Consider the following 20,067-nt stretch of genomic DNA (forward strand, 5'->3'; position numbering starts at 1 on the left):
CATGTAGCCTACAGTTGATATTCGTTCGAGAAATGTCCACCGGTAATAACTTTTTGGTATGGAAAGTTGCTACGAATCAGAGCAATTTTGTAAGTGTGTGACGTATATTAACGTGGCTATGAATGTGTGAGTTTAGCGACACTGGTTTTCATACTAAATAGGAGTCATTTCACATCCACTAGTTTATTAATTCGTGTTTACAGCATCATCAAATTCGTTTAGAAGATTTATGCCCTACTTATCGACAGTTCTCCAAAAGCAACGAGTAAATTTATCACAACGTTAAGTCATACTTAGGGCTGATAAAAACAAAGTCAGCAACATCCACTTTTTTACCCGTAGATGTTGGCTGCCTTTGCTTCTATATGATACAATTGGTTTACGGTTACATACTTATGTAAATATGTTTCGCAACTTGGTATTGTATTTATGCAGGAACTTTCCTCAGCTTTCTATGTATGTATAGCCAAAATAGGCATTATTTAGGAGTATGTTTTACAATACAGTTACAAACATACTCTAGAAGTTATAAACAATGTCAATGCTACCGCTGCGATCATGATACGCATAGGTATAGGTAGCTAATATGACTTTGGCTTCTATTGACATTTAAAGCGTAGCTTGACAGATCTTGTTGCATTCGGCTTTTCACCTGGGAATGTAACGAATTAAATAATTGCAATCGAACATGAACAAAAAGCGAGGTTCAATTACTTACGCAAACTTAAAGTTAACTTTCTACTCACTTTACGCAAGCACAATGGCATGTTCACGGCCACCCGTCTACATCGTAAACAACCCATTTTTACATATAAACTTCGTAATAAATCAGGAAATCAAGTCAACGAAATCTCGAGTGTTTAAAGAGTCGCATAGTAATGAACTGACCCTTACACCATGGCTGTCGAGTCGTGACAGGAGTGAATATGTATGAGTGTCTCCCTTGCGAAATGCAGGAAGTTCGTTCGATACCATCGCCGCAGTAACTTTTACTGCCAAAACAGGGCGGGTTTACGCAACGGCAAAAAGTTGAATGCTGGCTTTAGTGAGGACGGTAAGGACAAAGGTTTCATGTACTTTAAGCTTCAGAATGAGATGTCACGTTTTTATTCCACGGAGAGTTTAATGAAGTCTGCAACGAAAGTAATTTTTTAAGCGGTCTCATATTGATTTAACCGAATCGGTTGCCTCATGTGTCGACTGTTGAACGTTGGAATCAAAATAGGTATGATTAATATTTTTATTCTAATAGGTATTAACGATGCAGCCAATAATAATAATAATAATAAATCGCAGGGCAGCTTGTGGGCCCGCAGGGCAGCTTGTGGCGAGCTGTTGGGGAGTAACGACCCCACGGACCCGAGTGCTCCCGAGAGTCGGTCAGGGTCTCCGTCTCCGGCGTGTCTTCGTCGGTCGGAGTGGACCCCAAGGGGACCCGCAGGACTCTCAGCTCTGGCTTGCCTTCATTGGCTGTCCAGAGAGGAATCGCTAAAGCTATATGCTCCAGGGGTGGAAGTGAAAGATGCATAAAACGCGAGTTGGCACAGTGGCTGGCAACAGCCACTGGGTAGAAAGCGGCGCACACCTCTCGACACCCCTGAGCCGCTCACACCGGTGTTGCTCCTGGTCGTCTTCACGACGGCAGTTTCAGGGGCCCATCTAGTCAGCGGCGAATCACCGCCTGCCTCGATAACGTGTACAACATTGTTATGGCAGGTGTCCGGACCTCTCAGCAATAGCCCAATCTTTTGACCAGCCAAACTTCAACACCATAACCGGCACTCTTTTCCACTGTGTTTATAATAGCCCCTACGCCTGTTGGAACCGATTTACGGGTATCTATTTGTACCCGTGAATGGGTTCTAGCAGGTGTATTACATAACAGCAAACTTCTCCAAAGGGCCTCTACGTGTTGGATCTGTATCCCCACGCACGCCTATCAAATGACCGGGATGTATATACCCGTGAGTTTATATAATAATAATAATAAATTATTTATTTGGCAGGCAAGAAACCCAATTTATGAAGCTGACAAACAAATTTCGACAATGACGAATTTGTGTGACGAGAATCAATATTTATTCCTAAGTGTTTCCTATTTTGTTATAGGTAGTGTAAGCCGTTCGCATAAAAAAAACCGCAAATCGATGTACAGGTTAGCCGTTTGGTACACGCATACTAGAGGTCAAACAAAATTTTTGACCCGCAGTTCCTAAAAAAATTCTCTTAGGAAGGGAGTGCTGAAACATAATTTAGTATGCGTGTGCCAAACGGCTAACCTGTACATCGATTTGCGGTTTTTCTTTGAAATTGGGGTCGAGCGGCTTCCACTATTAATTATTTTCCATATAAGATTCATTCGTATCTTTGTCTAGTTAAATATTTTATTTATTTATTATTTAAATATGTATCTGAAGTCTAATTCCGAAAATCACTCATACTTAATAACATTAGAGTATTTATTAGGTATTATCCGTCAATCTCGAGTATTTGGATTTACCCGAATACACTTTATCTATTCAATTAACTGACGCGATGTTAAGGGCCCTCTTTTAGGTCAACTGTGTAATCAAAGTAGTTAAAGTTATTTACCTACGTACGTAGCACACGTCGTAAAAATTGACACTTCGATTGTATTCCCGGATTTAAAGTTTTTATAAATGATGAAATTAATACGATATTAAATCAGTCGACAATAGGGAATTATCAGAAAATATGAGTATGTATAATTGACGGTCGGTTATCTCATTATATTTTCATGGCAGCGTAGTTGAATAAAGGGATAGGTACAAAATACTACAAGTCTCAAGGGAAATGGCCAATTAAGAGATTTTAAGTAATATAACCCTTCACCGGTTTGATATTCCTATCAAAACTATACTTCAATTTGAAATGTAATTCCTTTAGAAAACTGGGGTTTTAATTTAATACGGGTAACTTGACTTTGAAATGATTCAAATCTAAATGGTAGGAAGAAATTAATACGCATCGAATTGATGTTGTAAATCCGTAGTAGTGCCTTCCTTGATAAATTAGTTTTTTCGAGATTTCTTACAAAACGGTTATTTAACAAACATTATTATACGAGCAGGTTTCGTATATTCATTATTCGAATATCTTTTACAAATCATTTTCGTACAGTCAGATTTAACGTAGGTATTGGAAACGGTTTGGACCCGCTATAATAAAACCTTAATAATAATAAAGTTGGTTGGTTGGTTGGTTCCCCTCTCTGCGGCCCTGACCACCGCCGGCAGCTTGGGCTCTGCCCCGCTGCTGGCGGCACCCTAGGTTAGGTTTTCTAATGTGTTTATATGTATTTTGTATTGTTTTGTAAGTGTTTTTGTATTTTACTTTTATATCCATATTATAAAAACTAACCTAAGAAGAAAAATAAATTAAGAGTATAATAAAGTTGTATTCATTTTGAACACCTTACCCACTTTGCTACTTCTGCTGCTGCCTGAAGAAATATTAGTAATAAATATGTAAGTAGTCGTGATGAAGTTTTTGGTGATCCAGTTCATTGAAAATGTGGCCATGAAAATGAAGCGGTTGAAACGCTCGAATAACTTTGTAGATAATATAGGAATTTCCCCTCTTATATGGTTTATATTATAGGTAAATTACGGGCTGGGCTGAAGCTGAGAGTGAAAGTGGCATTTCGGACATATCTTTCCCACGGCCGGGACGCAATTATGGTGGCGTCTCTGTTTTTTGCATCCGCGCGCTATGGTCGACGCGTTGGTAGCAAATGATGGATGTAATGTATGTGAGTGAGCGCGACGCACTGATAATTAAATCAAATTGGTATTTTTTTATGCCACAGTTACTGACGCTATGATCTGGAGAGGGTGTATAAGTACAGGTCTCCCAGAAAACATCAGTAGTACCACGATGACTGATAGCAGAATTTAAGTGTGTATTGTGATATTTTAATCGCTTTCAAAGTTCTTACTATTTCAATGTTGTTTGAAATTACACAGTAGCTGACAGTTGACAAATCTATAATACCTACTTAGTAAAAAAAAACGGTCCGAAACGTCACTTATTATCGCTTTTCATATAGCCAATGGAATTCCCCCACTACGTACACACTTTGCAATGGAATCAAATGTAATGTAGCCTACATTACGTAGGTAATGAATGCCCCACGCACCAAAAGCATCTGTCTCAGATAATGTAACCGCTAACTTACCCCTTTCCTTACTTTTACTTACGCGTGAATACTTCTACTGAAATATCGTTGGCAATATTTTAAGAAGATAGCTATAAGAACCTAACACATGAAAAATACATAGGTATACTAGTATAGTATCTAGGTACTAGAAAATCCTGTGCATTAGACACTTATCAGTATCACTATACCCCGGGGTTTTGAGTGCCAGAATGATTTCTTGTGTTTTATTGTAAAATAGTTACCATTGTCCGGAGATTTAAAAATTATGTCTCCTGACGACCGGTCTGGCCTAGCTGGTAGTAACCCTGCCTGTGAAGCCGTCCTGCCGGTCCTGGGTTCGAACTAAGGGTTCGGTAAGTTCGGGTAAGGGAACTTATTTGTGTGATGAGCACAAATATTTCTTCCTGAGTCACGGATGTTTTCTATGTACTTATTTAAGTATTTGTATATTATAGGTATATATATCGTTGTCTGAGTACCCACGGGGGAAGACCACCCAACACCTGGTGGTCAGACATGCAGAAAGAGATCCGGAAAGGGAACCTGAGTACGCAGACAAGCCAGAACAGAGCACTCTGGCGCAGACATACAAGGAGACCCGACCCCAGATAAACTGGGAAGAGGGACAGGCAAAGAAGAAGTTGTCTGAGTACCCACATCACAAGCCTTATTGAGGTTCCTGTGGGACTTAGTCAATTCGTGTAAGAATGTCCCTATAATATTTATTTAACAGTCACGTTTCCCGATACATTGGCGATTGTCGAATGTATGATTGTTTGATTGTCATCTTCGCTTAGACCATAAGTGTTCCAATTGATTTCTACACGCTCTTTATCGTTAACGCGTGCCTAATTTTTATCCCAGCGACGACAGTGCCCGGCCGCCGCGCGCCCGGCGCGGATGGAGCGGGTAAAAATGAAATTCGTATGATTCCTTTTACTCCTAGAAGTAAAATAACCGATGCAAATTCCATTTTTGTCCGCTGCGCGCCGGGCCCTGGCCGCCGCCCGAGCGGCCGGCGCACGGGCGGCGGCCATGGGCGCGGTGCACGCAACATTGGGGAACGAACGTGTACATAACGTATGCCATTCGCTAAATATATTATATATTTCAGTATTTCCTTACATGTATGAGAAAAGCACTATGAATACCTTGGTTGAAACAGGCATTTTCTCACTCAGATCTAGGTACCTCGTCAGAAAACGCCTTTCTTACCATCCCATCAATTCTTGTCTAATCGAAATTTTCCAATAAAATATATTATAATACAACTCTGTCAACCACTGTCATATTTAATACTTAATTTATAGTTGTTATTGCGTGTTAGACACTTAGCTGGTTTAGTCTCGGCAATTAATACAAGTTGAGTACTAACTAACAGCTTAATAGAACATAACTTAAATAGGTACTTGTTAACTTGTAGTAACCAATAGGCGCTAGACAGGTTTATAATAAATAGTTGTCCCTGTAGGTTTATGGCAATAACCTTAGTTTGAACAGGCAGTTACTTGTACAGCATAATAATTACCAAATTGAAAGTGATGTAGGTGTAGGTACCCGGATGTGCGATGCGGTTTTAGAGACCACTACACTACTGTAGTTATATTTACCTACGCTCAGTAAATGCCTTTCCTTTACATGTAGAAGTTCTAAAACTGTATTGTTTTTAATTTGAAATAGATATCATACACTAAAGAAAAAGTGACCAAGTCCACCGGTGGCCGAGGCGGGGATCGAACCCGCGTCTTCAGCTTACGCGGCTACCGTCCTGACCACTAGACGTAAATAAAGCGTACCCTCCGCTAAAATGACGGAGCCGTAATATAACAAGCACTAAAACACAAGTTTTCCTAATATAACTGTCACGTAAAAGATTCAAAGATTTATTTGTAAACACTGTTTATCTTCACCAGTAATCAGGAAACTCAACAATCAAAGTGAAGTTTTCTGCGTGTTCCACTATTGTGTTTTGGTTAGTGAGCGAACGGCCAACGCCGGCTATCAAAACATACGTTTTGCATCATTGTTACCGGATACGCGGGGACGCTGGGTAACATTTTTACTTGCTTGTTGCGCCGTAGACATCATAAAAAAACACAAATTAAGGTGATTTTCCAACCACAATAATTTATAACACGAATTAATAAACTAGTGGATGTGAAATGACTCCTATTTAGTATGAAAACCAGTGTCGCTAAACTCACACATTCATAGCCACGTTAATATACGTCACACACTTACAAAATTGCTCTGATTCGTAGCAACTTTCCATACCAAAAAGTTATTACCGGTGGACATTTCTCGAACGAATATCAACTGTAGGCTACATGAGTGACGGTTTAAAATATAATGTCAAAGCTATATGACATACGACTCTTTAATTATCTCATTCATCTCACAAAAGCTCGCTCAACGTTCACCTAATACAACTACTCAACACCAGATGGCGTTATTTTATATAATTTTAAAATCACTTACATAACAGGCGAGAAAAGGGCTAAAAAACCAGTATAAGTAAGGTCTAATTACGCATGGTTTGTTACGGATCTCACGGTCACGTTACACTGGTGTTTTCGAGACCTCTACACGCCTGCGAGTAGCTAACCGTTGGAACTTCTTTCCATTCGACGATATAGGGAGGGGACAGTGTAATCGGAGTGTTTTATCGATATTTGTGTGTTCAGTTAGGTATTGATATTTCATTACCGTATGTTTTAACACATTTAGATGATACTTTATTTATGATTATAATATAGGTAGTGATAATCGTGATTGTATGAAAAATAATATGTAGTACAGTACAACAAATATCTAACTAGAAATTTGTTTCTTATTAATTGACCAACTAGGTTGTTAATGTGAACATTAAATATATCTTAAAGTCAAACAGATAAAATCATAGTTCTTTAAAGGTCTATTAACTCGGTATTGCTGTTATTTTGTGATCACAAATCTGCAATTACTTACATAGGTAAGTATTCGTCTTTAACAATATATTTACTTGTAGCAGCATTTAAGGCCAATCTAGACGGGACAACCTGATTAAATTGTCAAATTAATTGTATGGTGTGAAAGCATACATGAAACTGGCTCATCGATCCCACTTGATTTGATTGTAAGATTGTGACCTATCAAATCAGGAAGGGGGGCGGCAAAATTCCAATATTTGACGCTAGTTTGCGTGGTACGGAACACTTTTTATTAATTAAGTGAGCCCGAATGTCACTAATAATTACTAAATTAGTAACTAAGTTTTAGGCGTGTGGACGCTAGATGAGATGTATGGCAATTTTATCCCCAGAAATCTTTCTCTAAGAAATGCTCCTAGCAAATGGTGCTATATTTTTGCGGAAACTAATTTTCTTGCCCAGTAGCATTGATCCATTTATTTTTAATATCGGCATCTTGTGGTAACCTACAATAATTAATAATAAAGAAATAGAAAATATAAAACGTTTATTCATGGCACATTGCATGCATTCTACGCATAAGTGCATTAAGTACCTAGTCTAATTATATTAACGATGAAAATATGATGGGTGTAAAAAACAAAAACGTATGTAAAGGAATACGAAGGTTTGAAAGGTTGCCATGAAATGACCCCGACTTAACTTAGTGCTTGATGACCAGAGCTGCCATATTTACTAAGACATTGATTATCCCAAATAATAATTAGAAACGTGTCTAAAATAATAATTTATTACCGAACTACAAAACATCAAACTTGAAATATCGTAACTTTAACTTTATCGATATAAATATCGACATTGCGCAGCATCTGAGTAGCGAAGTTATTTGACATTTAGGATAGCGAATATTCCAGATAAACGTAAAGAATAGTGACAAAGGATTGTGAACTCTAAGTTCTAACTGATAAAATATAGATTTACTTAACGAACATTCGTAATAATGCAAAAGAAACAGATTTTTCGTATTTATCGGATTATATTTAAATAAATAACCACCGGTGATAGGAAATACCTCCACGTGAAAGATTTTTTCAACCGCTGTGATTTCTGCAGCTTAATACTGCACAATACGGCATTTTAAATTTAATTATCAATTTTTGTTAGACGAGCGTACGTACGACGTGAATGTCATTCGAGCATGAAGTTTACACAACAACTGAGCATAGTCTGTGCATAAAGTGAGTCGGTCGTTACTAACTGTCGGATAGACGGGAACGCCCACTTGCCATCTCCATCCTACTCCGTGATTTATAACGACAAAAATAAACACAGCTGTTATTGACAGTGCGAGCTGAGTGAGAGATGACCCTCCATGTTCAAATTGTTTCTTAGGTTTCTTACTACTTACTTACTTACTTGTCCACCTTAAAAAAATGCAGATAAAACTAGAAAAGTAAAACACCTGTAAAATAAAAATAAATCTGCCTTTACAATCTCAGATCATCATCAATTCTCCACGCTGCGACAAAATAGCTATAACGGACGCAAAATGCTAAAGAAGGAAATACTGTTCCATGACGTCGTTATTTGCGGTGATAGTTGGCTGTAATCCATAGTATTACGGCAAAGTTTTCAATTATCTACCGGTTGGTAACATTTATAAATTTCATAGTGAGATTATCGAGCGCTGCGGACAAACTAGGCGAGAGGCCGCGGGCGCTAATTCAGGCATCTAGCCTCTCACCTAATACGCGACGAGAATTTTAAACTGGAAAATTGTGCAGAAGTTTATTTAATTTTCTATAATACAGGTAAAACATCTTGTATTATTCCATAGGAAATATCGTTGACGAACAAAATACAGATATCATTCGATGTCGAATTGTATTAATTTTTAGCGACGTATAATGTTGATTCATTTAGAAGTAAATTTGTAGTTTTGCGCCGTTAGTAGACTTAAGAATAGGTACAATGATGATATTTTTAGTCAAATAAGTACTTACTTCAGCAATGTAATTTTTGTTTTCGTGATGTCCTCTACCTACTAATGCTTTCGTTTCAGACGTAGAATATAAGTGTGTACTTACCTACTTAATGAAAAATTCCTTTCCACATACATACATAAATATGTATAATGAAACACCTATGCAATAAACTAAACAAATAATTTGTAGTCATCACCAAATTCAAAGCCTACACAGCTGAAGGAGCTTTTTAGCATACAATATTCCGTTCGTGTAGGCATGCCAATTCATAAAACGATCGGTCAAGTCCAAGTCCAATTTTATGGATAAGTGCGATCAACAGGTCGGCGAGTACGGTCATTCGGGCTCTTTGGATAGATGCCAAACGAATAACTTACGAACAAAGTACCATTTTATTTATTGAACAATTTATGCTATTAGCATGCATGATTTTTTAAATCAGATATTGTATGCTGCAATGTTTCGGAATCTCTTTGAATCTTTTCCGCGGAAAAATGTACGTACATTGTACAGAAATTTTCTTATTAACCTCTCCGATGTTTTTTATCTTTTTTAATACATATATACTTGGTCATCGTACGGCTGCATAATGACATAAGGATCATCGTACACTATTAAAAATAATTCTAATTGAACATAACTAGCGCTAATCACATGCAGTTTGAGCATTACACATATTTACGTTACGAGTACGGTAATTACGGTACGAGTAAAGCAGTGTGTTTTTTTTTGACATGGATCTTTTAAGCCGAGCCGCGCAGGGCTCTAATTACTCATACTATGTATACACATATCATAATTATAAATATCTTCATTCATACGCACATCGTACAACGTAACGTACCTTATACTTAACCTACTAATTGTAGAAACTGCAAACGTAACTTTGTTATCGCATATATTTTTATAGGATTACAAACTTACTTGTGCAGTTATTAAATCTCTAAAACGTGACTGATATTGCAGTATTTTTAAGTTTTTATTGGCTTAATACGCTAAAAACTAATTACGTTTTAAAGGAGCTTGTGGGTCTGCTAGAAGTACCTTAGAATTATGATGATCGTGAGTGTGTCAGTGACAAAACTAAGGAAATTTGACATGCAATAATTCTTAAACTACTTGCTACATGTTAAAATTACATGTTATTGAGAATATATCTAAATCATGTTATGCTCTATACGTTACTGAAAATTCAGGGTTCTAGCTTAAACTATGACAAAATTACAGTACGTTTAAAATGGCCTGAATCGAGAAAAGGATGGTACGGCCGTGCCTCTTTGTTTTGCTCGACTTGGCGGGGGCACTGCCGTGCCCCCAGATAATCATAACCAAAATCATTTTGCATATCCGACGCTGCTTTGATACAAGTTGTATTTATTTTTCAGAAATCTTCTGAATGTTTTTATATCTATAATTTTTTCGGGTAGGATCCTTTCCGCTAAACTACGTAGATATAAGAGCTGTATGTAGGTATTGTGGTCGGTACAATGTACCTACTACCTACTAAAGATACTTCACTAGTCTATTGAAGCGCCATAGACCGTCTCAGGTTAGCGGCCCATCAAGTACTGCTAAGGTGAATTAAAGTGACATATCTCAGTAACGGATCGAGGTTTTTGTCCTGGCGGTACATCACTGCCGGACAGTTACCTAACAGGACGTTGACATCTTTTTCTGTCAAGCCGGTACCAACTTTGTCGATATTTAATAAAAGAAGCCAATAAATTGTGATTCGGCAGCTATTTTTAGGTTACAGGGACTTTCAACAACCAAGTTTAAACAAGTTTTCGTTTCAGATATTTTTTGATACACGTGTTATTGTCGATATCGTACTTTATTTTGTACAAGTATCTATAAAAAATGTTGATGCGAATTAAACCACGCCCGGTGTCAGACGATTTAGAGAAACTACCGGAAAAAAATCCGGTAGTTGTAACGAGAATTCGGTAGACCCTACAATTTTTATCGTAGTATATGTGACAACTCTACAGATAGTAAACTCAACTATTAACAAATTGAACAATGCCCGTTACAAACGAATTGTAATCGCTTCAAATCAAATGGTTGGCTAAACAGAAAAAAATGTTAGGAGAACGCAAAATTTGTTACAAGAACCAATTCCCATTTACTATACATTCTGGTAGTATTGTAAAAAATATTTTTTTCCGTGTATAGCCCTTAGAACTTGATCCTGACTGACTATACTTAACGCAATTTCTGCAAAATACAAAAAAGGTCGGCCGCGGCGACAGTGTGCTCTGGGGTAGGCATTTTAATTAGCTGTTTCACTCTCTGGTGCGCCTTTATGTGGCTCGCGTACCCTATCTTCCAGCTAAACGTGAATTAATTAAAATACGAGCACTTTTTGGGCACTTCAACGCACCACGTATCTACATACTCGTAATTGTAGCAAATTGAGGTTGGCGGCCGAGCCTTAAGTTCATCTCGCTTTCAAACATGACACTTTCTTTAAGCATGACACACTGAAACTTAGATAGCCTATTTAGCCTTCGACGAGTATGCGACTTTGCATCAGAAAAGCGCTAAACGGATCGTTAAAATATTCCGAAAAGCGTCTTCGGCATCTTGCAAGCTAAACTTATTGAGCAGCAACTTATGCTATGCGACGTCACTTTTAGCGAACTTAGAATACGGTGTAGGTAAAACGAGGATACATACTTAATATAGGTATATCCTATTACCATTCATAAAGAAAAATAAGCCTCTAAAACGATCTAAGCCAATTAAGATAGTTACGCACGGTATTTCTCTACGAGATGCAACCAAGTATTGCTATTACAACTCAGGGCTCAGAAAATTCATCGTCAATCGAGGACTTCTGTTTTACGGGGTATTTTCTCCATACTTCTACTCTCTCTATGACCACCAGGGTCAACTCGAGGCAGCTACCAGCACGTGTACCCACCTCCGTGCGCTGGGTGCACGCTGAGCAGCAGGCACGGCTCGTCGCCCGGCTCGCGGCAGCACTCCAGCACGTCACGGCACGTGGTCTGAGGGGTGACAGGGACGGCTGTCGGCGCCCAGCCGGCGCCGCTCTCGCACCACACTCGGACTATCATCTGAAATAAGGCGTAATTATTTTATTTTTGATCGGAAAACTATTATTGCTACTAAAAGCGCACTTGAATAGACCTATTAGCTACCTACCTAACTGTAACCTTCCTAATCATTGCCTTCCATGAAAACTTTGCCTGGGTGCTGTCTATAGGTATCTAATTTTTTTAATATTGGTGAAAGACCACAATTATTAGGATAATTCTTAAAATTATATCCGATGGCAGAGCCAGGTCAGCCAGGTATTGTACGTTTAGCGTGGTAGACAATGTTGTGCAAGTTGACGGTCTAAAATTTAGGTAAATACTATGAAAGTCTCGCGGGATGCGGGATGTTTAAGAATACCTATGTTGTTTTAGATATTTTCTTGTCTCGGCTAAAATACTTTTCCCCCAGTTAAACCTAGTTATCTACTGAGGTAAGAAGAATGCGTTTACCTAACACACTAACGAAAACCATTTTGTTTTAACTGGGGAAAACGTTTTATCACTTCAATTTTAACAATTGAAAGTTGACCTAATGGTCACATTAGGTTCACATTGTTATCGTTATTATTCCTCAAAAGGTTGCTGAATAGAGAATCCAGTTTCAAACAAACAAAGAAAAATGCCAACTCGTTACCGCGACACAACAAAACTGCAGATTTCAGTTTCGGTTGGAAATTGCGTCGAAACATTTTATTGTTTTCTTTGGCAAGACGGCAGGCGTAATTAGGATTTTCCACCTCTAGCTCTAGAGGTAAAAACACAGGACAGATTTTATAAAATCACCGTTGTCCATCTACTTTTACACTATATCACGACTAAAAATACTCAATCGTTTAGGTTTTTCATGGGTATTAGGTAGCACTGATACTGATACAATATGTACTCTCTATGTGTAAGCTTAGCTGTTAGGCTACCGGAGAAACACGTTTCGAAATATATGATACTGATCTGTCAGTGTCAAAAGTGACGTTTTTGCTTGAAGAAATGAAATGAGATCTAAATAACTTAAACTTGAATTGGCCTAGATACCTATTGATTATTACCAAACATTTTTTCTGATTTTATACCTACAGCAGATGAGAGCGATGGCTTGGCGCCCTTCGGGTCCAAAATTGATAATAGTCTTTAATGAACTCTATTCTTGCATCCAATACATAGAAACAATGTACAGGAAAACAGGAATTAAACTACAATGAAAGTATTTGAGGTCCCCGAAGACATTTATATATTTTATAATACATGAAGTCGACCCTACTGGGACTCACGATCAATCAGCGACAATGCACGCCGCAGACCTCATAAATCCTCCGGGGCTTCAATAACAACAGCTACACCTACCTTTAAATGTATCGATTTTCAATTCTTACTTATATATATAAGTTGAACTCCAAGATCTGTAAGAAATGTTCGTTATTGGAGATCACATTTACACTGGTTATCATGTCCAAAGCGTTGTGAATCTCCAGACATACACCTCAGGCATAATTAGCATCGCTTAACGAGTGCGAATGTATTGTACGCTCTGGCAAACCAGTATAAGAGAGATTACGTATAGTTGTTATAAGTTCAGAAGTCAAGTGACACTCGTTTTATCTAGAACTCAACCGCCTCGAGCTCGCGCAGCAAAGTGTAAACCATCCCCTTTTCAATGATTCCCGAATCGATGCCAACATCTTCCGCAATTTGAATTTTACATCCCAAATTGTTATTGCACGAACCGGTAATCCCGAACACCTACAATTTTCGTCGAATTTTCTCTCAAATTATGATTCATGAACGACGGTGTATTTAGTTAACGCTTTTAAAAGCTCTGGAGAGCTTGAGAAAATAAAAGTGATCGAAATTGGGAAGTACTTTATCTTTAGTAGGTACCTACTAAATCCCAAAGAAATGTTTGAATTTAGCATAAGTGGGTATATATAGAAGGAGATTTTTAACAAAGTAAGGAAGTACATAGAGTTCGTAAAGAGTATTAAGAGTTCGCAGCGTTCGTACTGTTTTTATTAAATGACTTCGATGGGCTCAGCGAAAAGATTTTGGGTTATAAAACTTATAAGTAATTACCTACTTATCTGTTGCTGTGCAAGTTTCGTTAATAAGTTTTTCACCACACCAGCTGGTAAAGGCTATTTTAATTGTTCAGGAACTGATGAGAAAGTTGCATTTTATCAAAGATACACCGTAATAGATGAATACAGTCTAAGGAAAAAACCTGCCTCGAAAATCAAGAAAATTTGATTCTCGATCAGAGGGCGCTACTAGCTTTGGCCTACTGTCGTATAGATTATAGTTTCGTTTGTTATTTATCAATTTTAACGCATATCAGTGAAATAACATGGGTCAAAATCATAAAAATAATTAATACAAATAAAAAAAATCATTTATCATATTTAAATACATTTTATCGTATTTTTATTAATCTTCATTTTTAATTTTAAAGTGTGTCGATAGATGGCAGTGATTTTACTGTGGTTACAAAATCTACTATGACAGTACCGCTCTATCTTATTATATCCTTTTTGATTTTATCCACATGTGGCAAAGTAATCTGATGCAAATTTCGAGTTCTTTTGTTGGCCGGGGGAGTTGACTTTTAAATGATGATTTGGAATGATAAATATGCAATAAAATAACGTTCATTTGGGTTTGATTTGGTTTGATTTTGTATGATATTTTACAGTTAGCATTTTTCTCGTGTTGGTGTGGTAAAATTTTTTGTGTTTCACTCGGTGGCAAAATTTGTTTAACCCACGTGCCTAGAAACCCTAGCAACGCTCAAGATTCCATTTTCGAACCACTCGCTAAGCTCGCGGTTCAATTTTGGAATCTTTCGCTTGCTCGGGTATTAATATTAGCACGAGGGGTAATCAGTAATTTATTGCTTTCATAGGTACAATAAGGTCTTACATTAAAATGGTGATCTAGCTATGAACCCCGTAAGGGCACTGCAAATTGAGCACGTAACTTAATACTATAATATTACATAATATATCCCATATATATAAATTTAACATCATGAGAGGGGGGAGGCCTTTGCCCAGCATTGGGACACAATAGGCTCACACATGAACACAACATACACGTAAAATTCATAAGTTCAACAACAACTTTGCCCCCTTGTAAAACAAATATCTATTAGGCCCACTTGAACCATTCCACTGACCCAACCCGGGTTGGGTTAACCGGTTAAACCTGGAGTTACCATGGTTACCAGTACAATTTGACACTGGGTAAACGGTTTAACCGCTTAACCCCGGGTTAGTGCGATAGTGCAAGTGGGCCTTAATGAAGCTTTACCTACAAGATTTACGAAAATAAAAGTAGGTACATACGTAAAAACGAGAACCCTGAAAACATTACACTTCTTTTTTTGCAGTCGTGTAAAAAGGTTTCAATATTGCAGGAGTATTCAGGTTAGTGTCCTAGGACCCAGAGTAATTTTTGCAGTTTTGAATTTGGTACCTCCTTTTATTCCATTATATGTAGTTCAAAAAAAATATACGCGTCGACTTGAGAACCTCCTCCGCTTTTTTTCGTCGGTTAAAAATCGATTTTATTCTATTCTTTTAAAAGGAACTCGGGACTTTAAAGCCAAGCTTTTCTACTTCAATAAGGTAAAGAAAACTGATAAAAACGCGATCTCAAACAAGTAACGCTACTTAATAATAGTTGCAGATTCCGTTGACGCTGTGACGTGATAATTTATGAGATTCTTACGTAATGAGCACCAATCACATGTTGACTTTCCGAGTAATATGCACCGGTTGATTGCCGGCTCCGTGGGTTCTCAAGGCATGCAGTAAAACATGAAGTTAAATAGTGTGGTACAATACGAGTACAACACAGTTTCAATTAGGTATGCGATTTAGCGATTAATTCCGTTTCGTGAATATCGTGATACTTTTAATGAATATTGGACGGTATGCGCCACCATAGACAATTTGGAAATTATGAATGTTATTATGAATTATATGAAATTATGAGTATTATGATATTAGGTATTATATTAATTTGTTCTGGCAGAATTATTTATTGTTAACCGATTGATGAAGATATTTTCTATCTCTATTGATAACTATGAAAGCGCGCGCCTACGACCACTATGAAATAAGAACACATTGTAAAATATCTATCATGAGAAAAATCGTGCGGGGGGCGTTTTACGATTGATCGTAAACTTACACCACCATGACGTCTACAGAGTACAGACAGAGAAAGTATTTCACAACATTGCAGTTTAATTACCGCGCCATTTTCTCCCAATATCGGCGTCAGCTCTTGCTCTTGTTAACATTGTTAACCCGACCTGTTTTTTCCACACGGCTTTCGAAGTATGAAAAAGATATAAAAATGCTAATTGGCTGAAAGAGGCGAAACCGATGAGAGAGATTTTTCGCAACAAAAGGTCATTGATATTAAATGCTACATATACATTTATCAAAGCTGCCATATATTCCGCTTCTATTATTACGCTAATTGTCTGCATTTGTGTTATTCATGTGCAGTGACTTTTCAAAATGTTCTATTGTCTTTGGCGCGTGGTATTATGGTGGTCGTTACCACCGCCCTAATTACTAAGAATTGAATAATAGCCCTTTTAAATGGCGAAGGAAACGTGCTCAAAGGTGGTTTATGAAAAAAGGGGTAAAAACAGTCGCGGGTGAATAGCGGCTCGCGGCTTCCGTTGCCCTTTCAACGGGTTTAACCTTTGTTTCTTTTAAAAAAATAATATAAATTCGCACAATGGCCAGCCGAGGGGTCAATTGCGCGAGGGAGATTAAAATAAACCTACTGGACATACGCATATTTACTTAAAAATAAAGTTTTCAGTCAGTATTGAAACACAGTGTCAGCCACGCACTGTATTTTTTAGAGTTAAAAGGTAGGTTGAATAACGATATCCCTTTAATCTTTTTTTTTTCACTCATCAGGCTCGCACGAATGCTAATATTAGGCCGCGGGATGATAATACTATTACTTATTCTGTGCCGCGGGTATCATAAAATGCGCACGGAGGCGGATATTCACGAACGATGTCCCTCGATTTACGCATCCTAGTCTATGGCGATCCGGCGCAAGATAAGGGAATACCACGACAATATACTTACTACTGGAAGTACAGATTATACATCATACAAGACTTCCTAAACTTTCGGACCTCCCAAGGAGCTAGGAGCTAGGAGGACGACAAAGAGGCTCCTTACGCAAATGCATTTTCAAACAAGGAAAACACTTGTGGCATGTCTTTTACTTAACATTAAGAGTAGGTAGGTCCAAACTAACCAAACTAAACTAAACTTTATTGTATGGGAAGTCTCTTAGCTCTCTGCCAAGTTAAGTTGGTCCGTCCGTCGATTGTGGTTGGTGCAACTGGCCTAAGTAACCTATAAACATATATACGATCGGTAGGCGATTGCGATTTCAACGATTCATTTTTTTTGCTTTTATCGTGTTTCATCTGAGAGTGGCGTATATACCTACCAGAAATTTGTATTCCATGCTTGAAGGTCAAGATCATACAAGTAACCAGTCGCGTAATGTGGATTCGGTAGCACTTCAAAGGCAGTTATGGCAGTCGCGTGCCTAATCTGAGCGATAAGAATCTAAACTGGCATTAACTTTGCAAAACTGTCTGTTTTGATGCTAACTGTCATCTAGATCTTATCATATCTATGATTTATTAAAAGTAAACCATTCGGCGAGACAGTGTCGTATTCTATATATAGGTAGACTATCTGATGATGATGACGATGTAGATATGTTGCTGACGTCACAAACTATATGATTGCTTTACGCAGCGTATTGAATCTCAATCCCAGACATTTAGACGCTAAAATAAGTAAAACCTATGATTTTATGCTAATCAAATATGCATGATTGCATATGTCTCTCGAAATCTGCCATTATATACAAGCAAATATTTTATCTTAATTATACTTGTTATATCTGGAACTTAGATTTTATTGTATTGATCGAGCATAAAGCACGAGCAAAGCGTCACCGTTTCAGCTTAGCCAAAAATGTATGTCCGTCTGTCTGTGCGACTGCGGCTGCGGCTGCTCTCCTCTAGTTATTCTCGTAGAGTTTTGTGAGCAGGGCAGGTTCGATAAATGTCTCCGTTTCAGTTTGGGCAAAAATACTTTCGTATGTCCGGCTTTCCGGCTGTTCTCCTCTACAGGTTGCATCGCATTACTCAACCGACCTTCGTGCCTTTTTGTCGATACAGCATTTAGATTTTTTTCAAGGGTTCGCGAGGTCTACATATATTCCCATTGCAAACTGCATCTCACAAAATGAATTACTAACCACAACATTTATCGTATTTCCTTCACGATCTACGAACGTCTACCGAGAATACTAAACACGTCCTGTCCGTTCTAGCGCCGTACATCAAGGGCAAATGCTAACGTAATCACTGTCATCTCCAGACAACTGTCAGTAGCTTGTCAACCCTAACATAGTGCATCGAAGACTAAAAGCAAGTACCTATGCTTTAGAGATGACCAAACCCCGTTATCAATGCAGTTCATAGAATATAAGGGCTGGCAAGAATACGTATATAGGTACCCTAGATTCGCCTTAGTACATAACTTCGCTTTAACTAGAGTTACGTCATAAATCCACTATAAATTTCGTGGACGTATTTAGGATTTAGAATAATTTTCATAATGAAAAAAATTATACGGCGAAATTGGGGATGCGTGGCAAACTATTTTTAGCAGCTCCTTTTATTGTGAATTCCTTTGATAATAATAATTTTACCAAGAAGTAGATTTCTTGGTAAAATTATTATTTTAATTATTTTTACTCGGGCAAAGTTGCGAACCAACGGTGAAGTTAGGGTTCCCTACGGTAGATACTTTTGCTATCCCTGATTTTCAAAGAATTGTTACATATTACCGGGGTTTGGTTGGAGATGACATGGTAATAATAATACCAAGTTCCAGCGGGATTGTGTTCTGGAACTTTCAATAGGAGTAACAAAGAAACCATGCTACAATGCACTAGAGCTTGGTGGGCACTTGGGCAGCAATGAAACCGACTATATAAAGTATCTGCTATCGAACCTTCCAACCCAGACGGGGAACTAGGCCTTATTGGGACTAGTCCGGTTTCCTTAGGATGATCCGAAAAGCGATTAGCAAATATCAAATAATATTTCGTATATAAGTTCCCAGTTCAAGAAACTCATTGATCCGAACCGGGGTGCGAGTGCGAACCCACGAGCTTCGGTTTGAAAGTCGCACGCCTTACCGCTAGGCCACCAGCACCAACGTTTTCAGAAATCTATCTATGACGTTTGAGTTCGTCCAGGTCCCCGTTTAAGCACGCTTACAATTATTCCCTGACATTAACAATTCACTGTACTTTGCTGGCCCAACAAGTAAATATTGACTATGTATCTTCGCTACTTACCGACCCAGAAATATACCTACAGGCAATTATCAGGTGTCAATTGTCAAGTTAGTGAAACATGTGCCAGGAGATTTTGGTCCCGAAGTTTAGCTGTAATGTAACACACTTTTCGCCGTGGTACGGTCATCGCGATTCTGTGACTATCTTGCTGTTCTCTATAGCCGTTACTTAGATAATGATAATAAAATATAGGTAGTGTTATTTCATTTTATTACATTTAGTACACAGCTTTTCTCAGCATTGTTTGACGTGCACTTACATGTAATACAAGCCGTTACCATTTTAATTTATGACGTTCTTTATTGTTCATAAATAAAAAAACTCGCATGGTGTCCACGTAACAATAGATTCATAATAGATTGTGGACAATCAAATGAACTAACTGGCAAACAAACAAAACACCACATTACAACGAAAAACGTTGCGTTAATAAATAATCCATGTTAATTTCGCTTTTCCTAAAATAATAATTCCATGTTGCGCCATGACATGGACTTTTACAAAAGGTTAGCAAC

The 20,067-nt window shown here is 38.0% G+C and overlaps 1 protein-coding gene and 1 long non-coding RNA gene across 2 annotated transcripts in view; one reads left to right on the forward strand and one right to left on the reverse strand.

Annotated features, from left to right (window-relative positions):
- Positions 1 to 20,067, forward strand: part of LOC134748015 (uncharacterized) — a 508,661-nt gene that overhangs the window by 462,379 nt on the left and 26,215 nt on the right. The window lies entirely within an intron of this gene.
- LOC134747983 (apoptosis-stimulating of p53 protein 2) overlaps positions 1 to 20,067 on the reverse strand; it is a 339,061-nt gene that overhangs the window by 254,985 nt on the left and 64,009 nt on the right. Inside the window, exon 3 of the mRNA XM_063682674.1 lies at positions 12,001 to 12,154. Within this exon, the coding sequence (XP_063538744.1) occupies positions 12,001 to 12,154 (154 nt within the window). The remainder of the gene's footprint in view (positions 1 to 12,000; positions 12,155 to 20,067) is intronic.

Source organism: Cydia strobilella, chromosome 15 (assembly GCF_947568885.1).
Source record: "Cydia strobilella chromosome 15, ilCydStro3.1, whole genome shotgun sequence".
Lineage (NCBI taxonomy): Eukaryota > Metazoa > Arthropoda > Insecta > Lepidoptera > Tortricidae > Cydia > Cydia strobilella.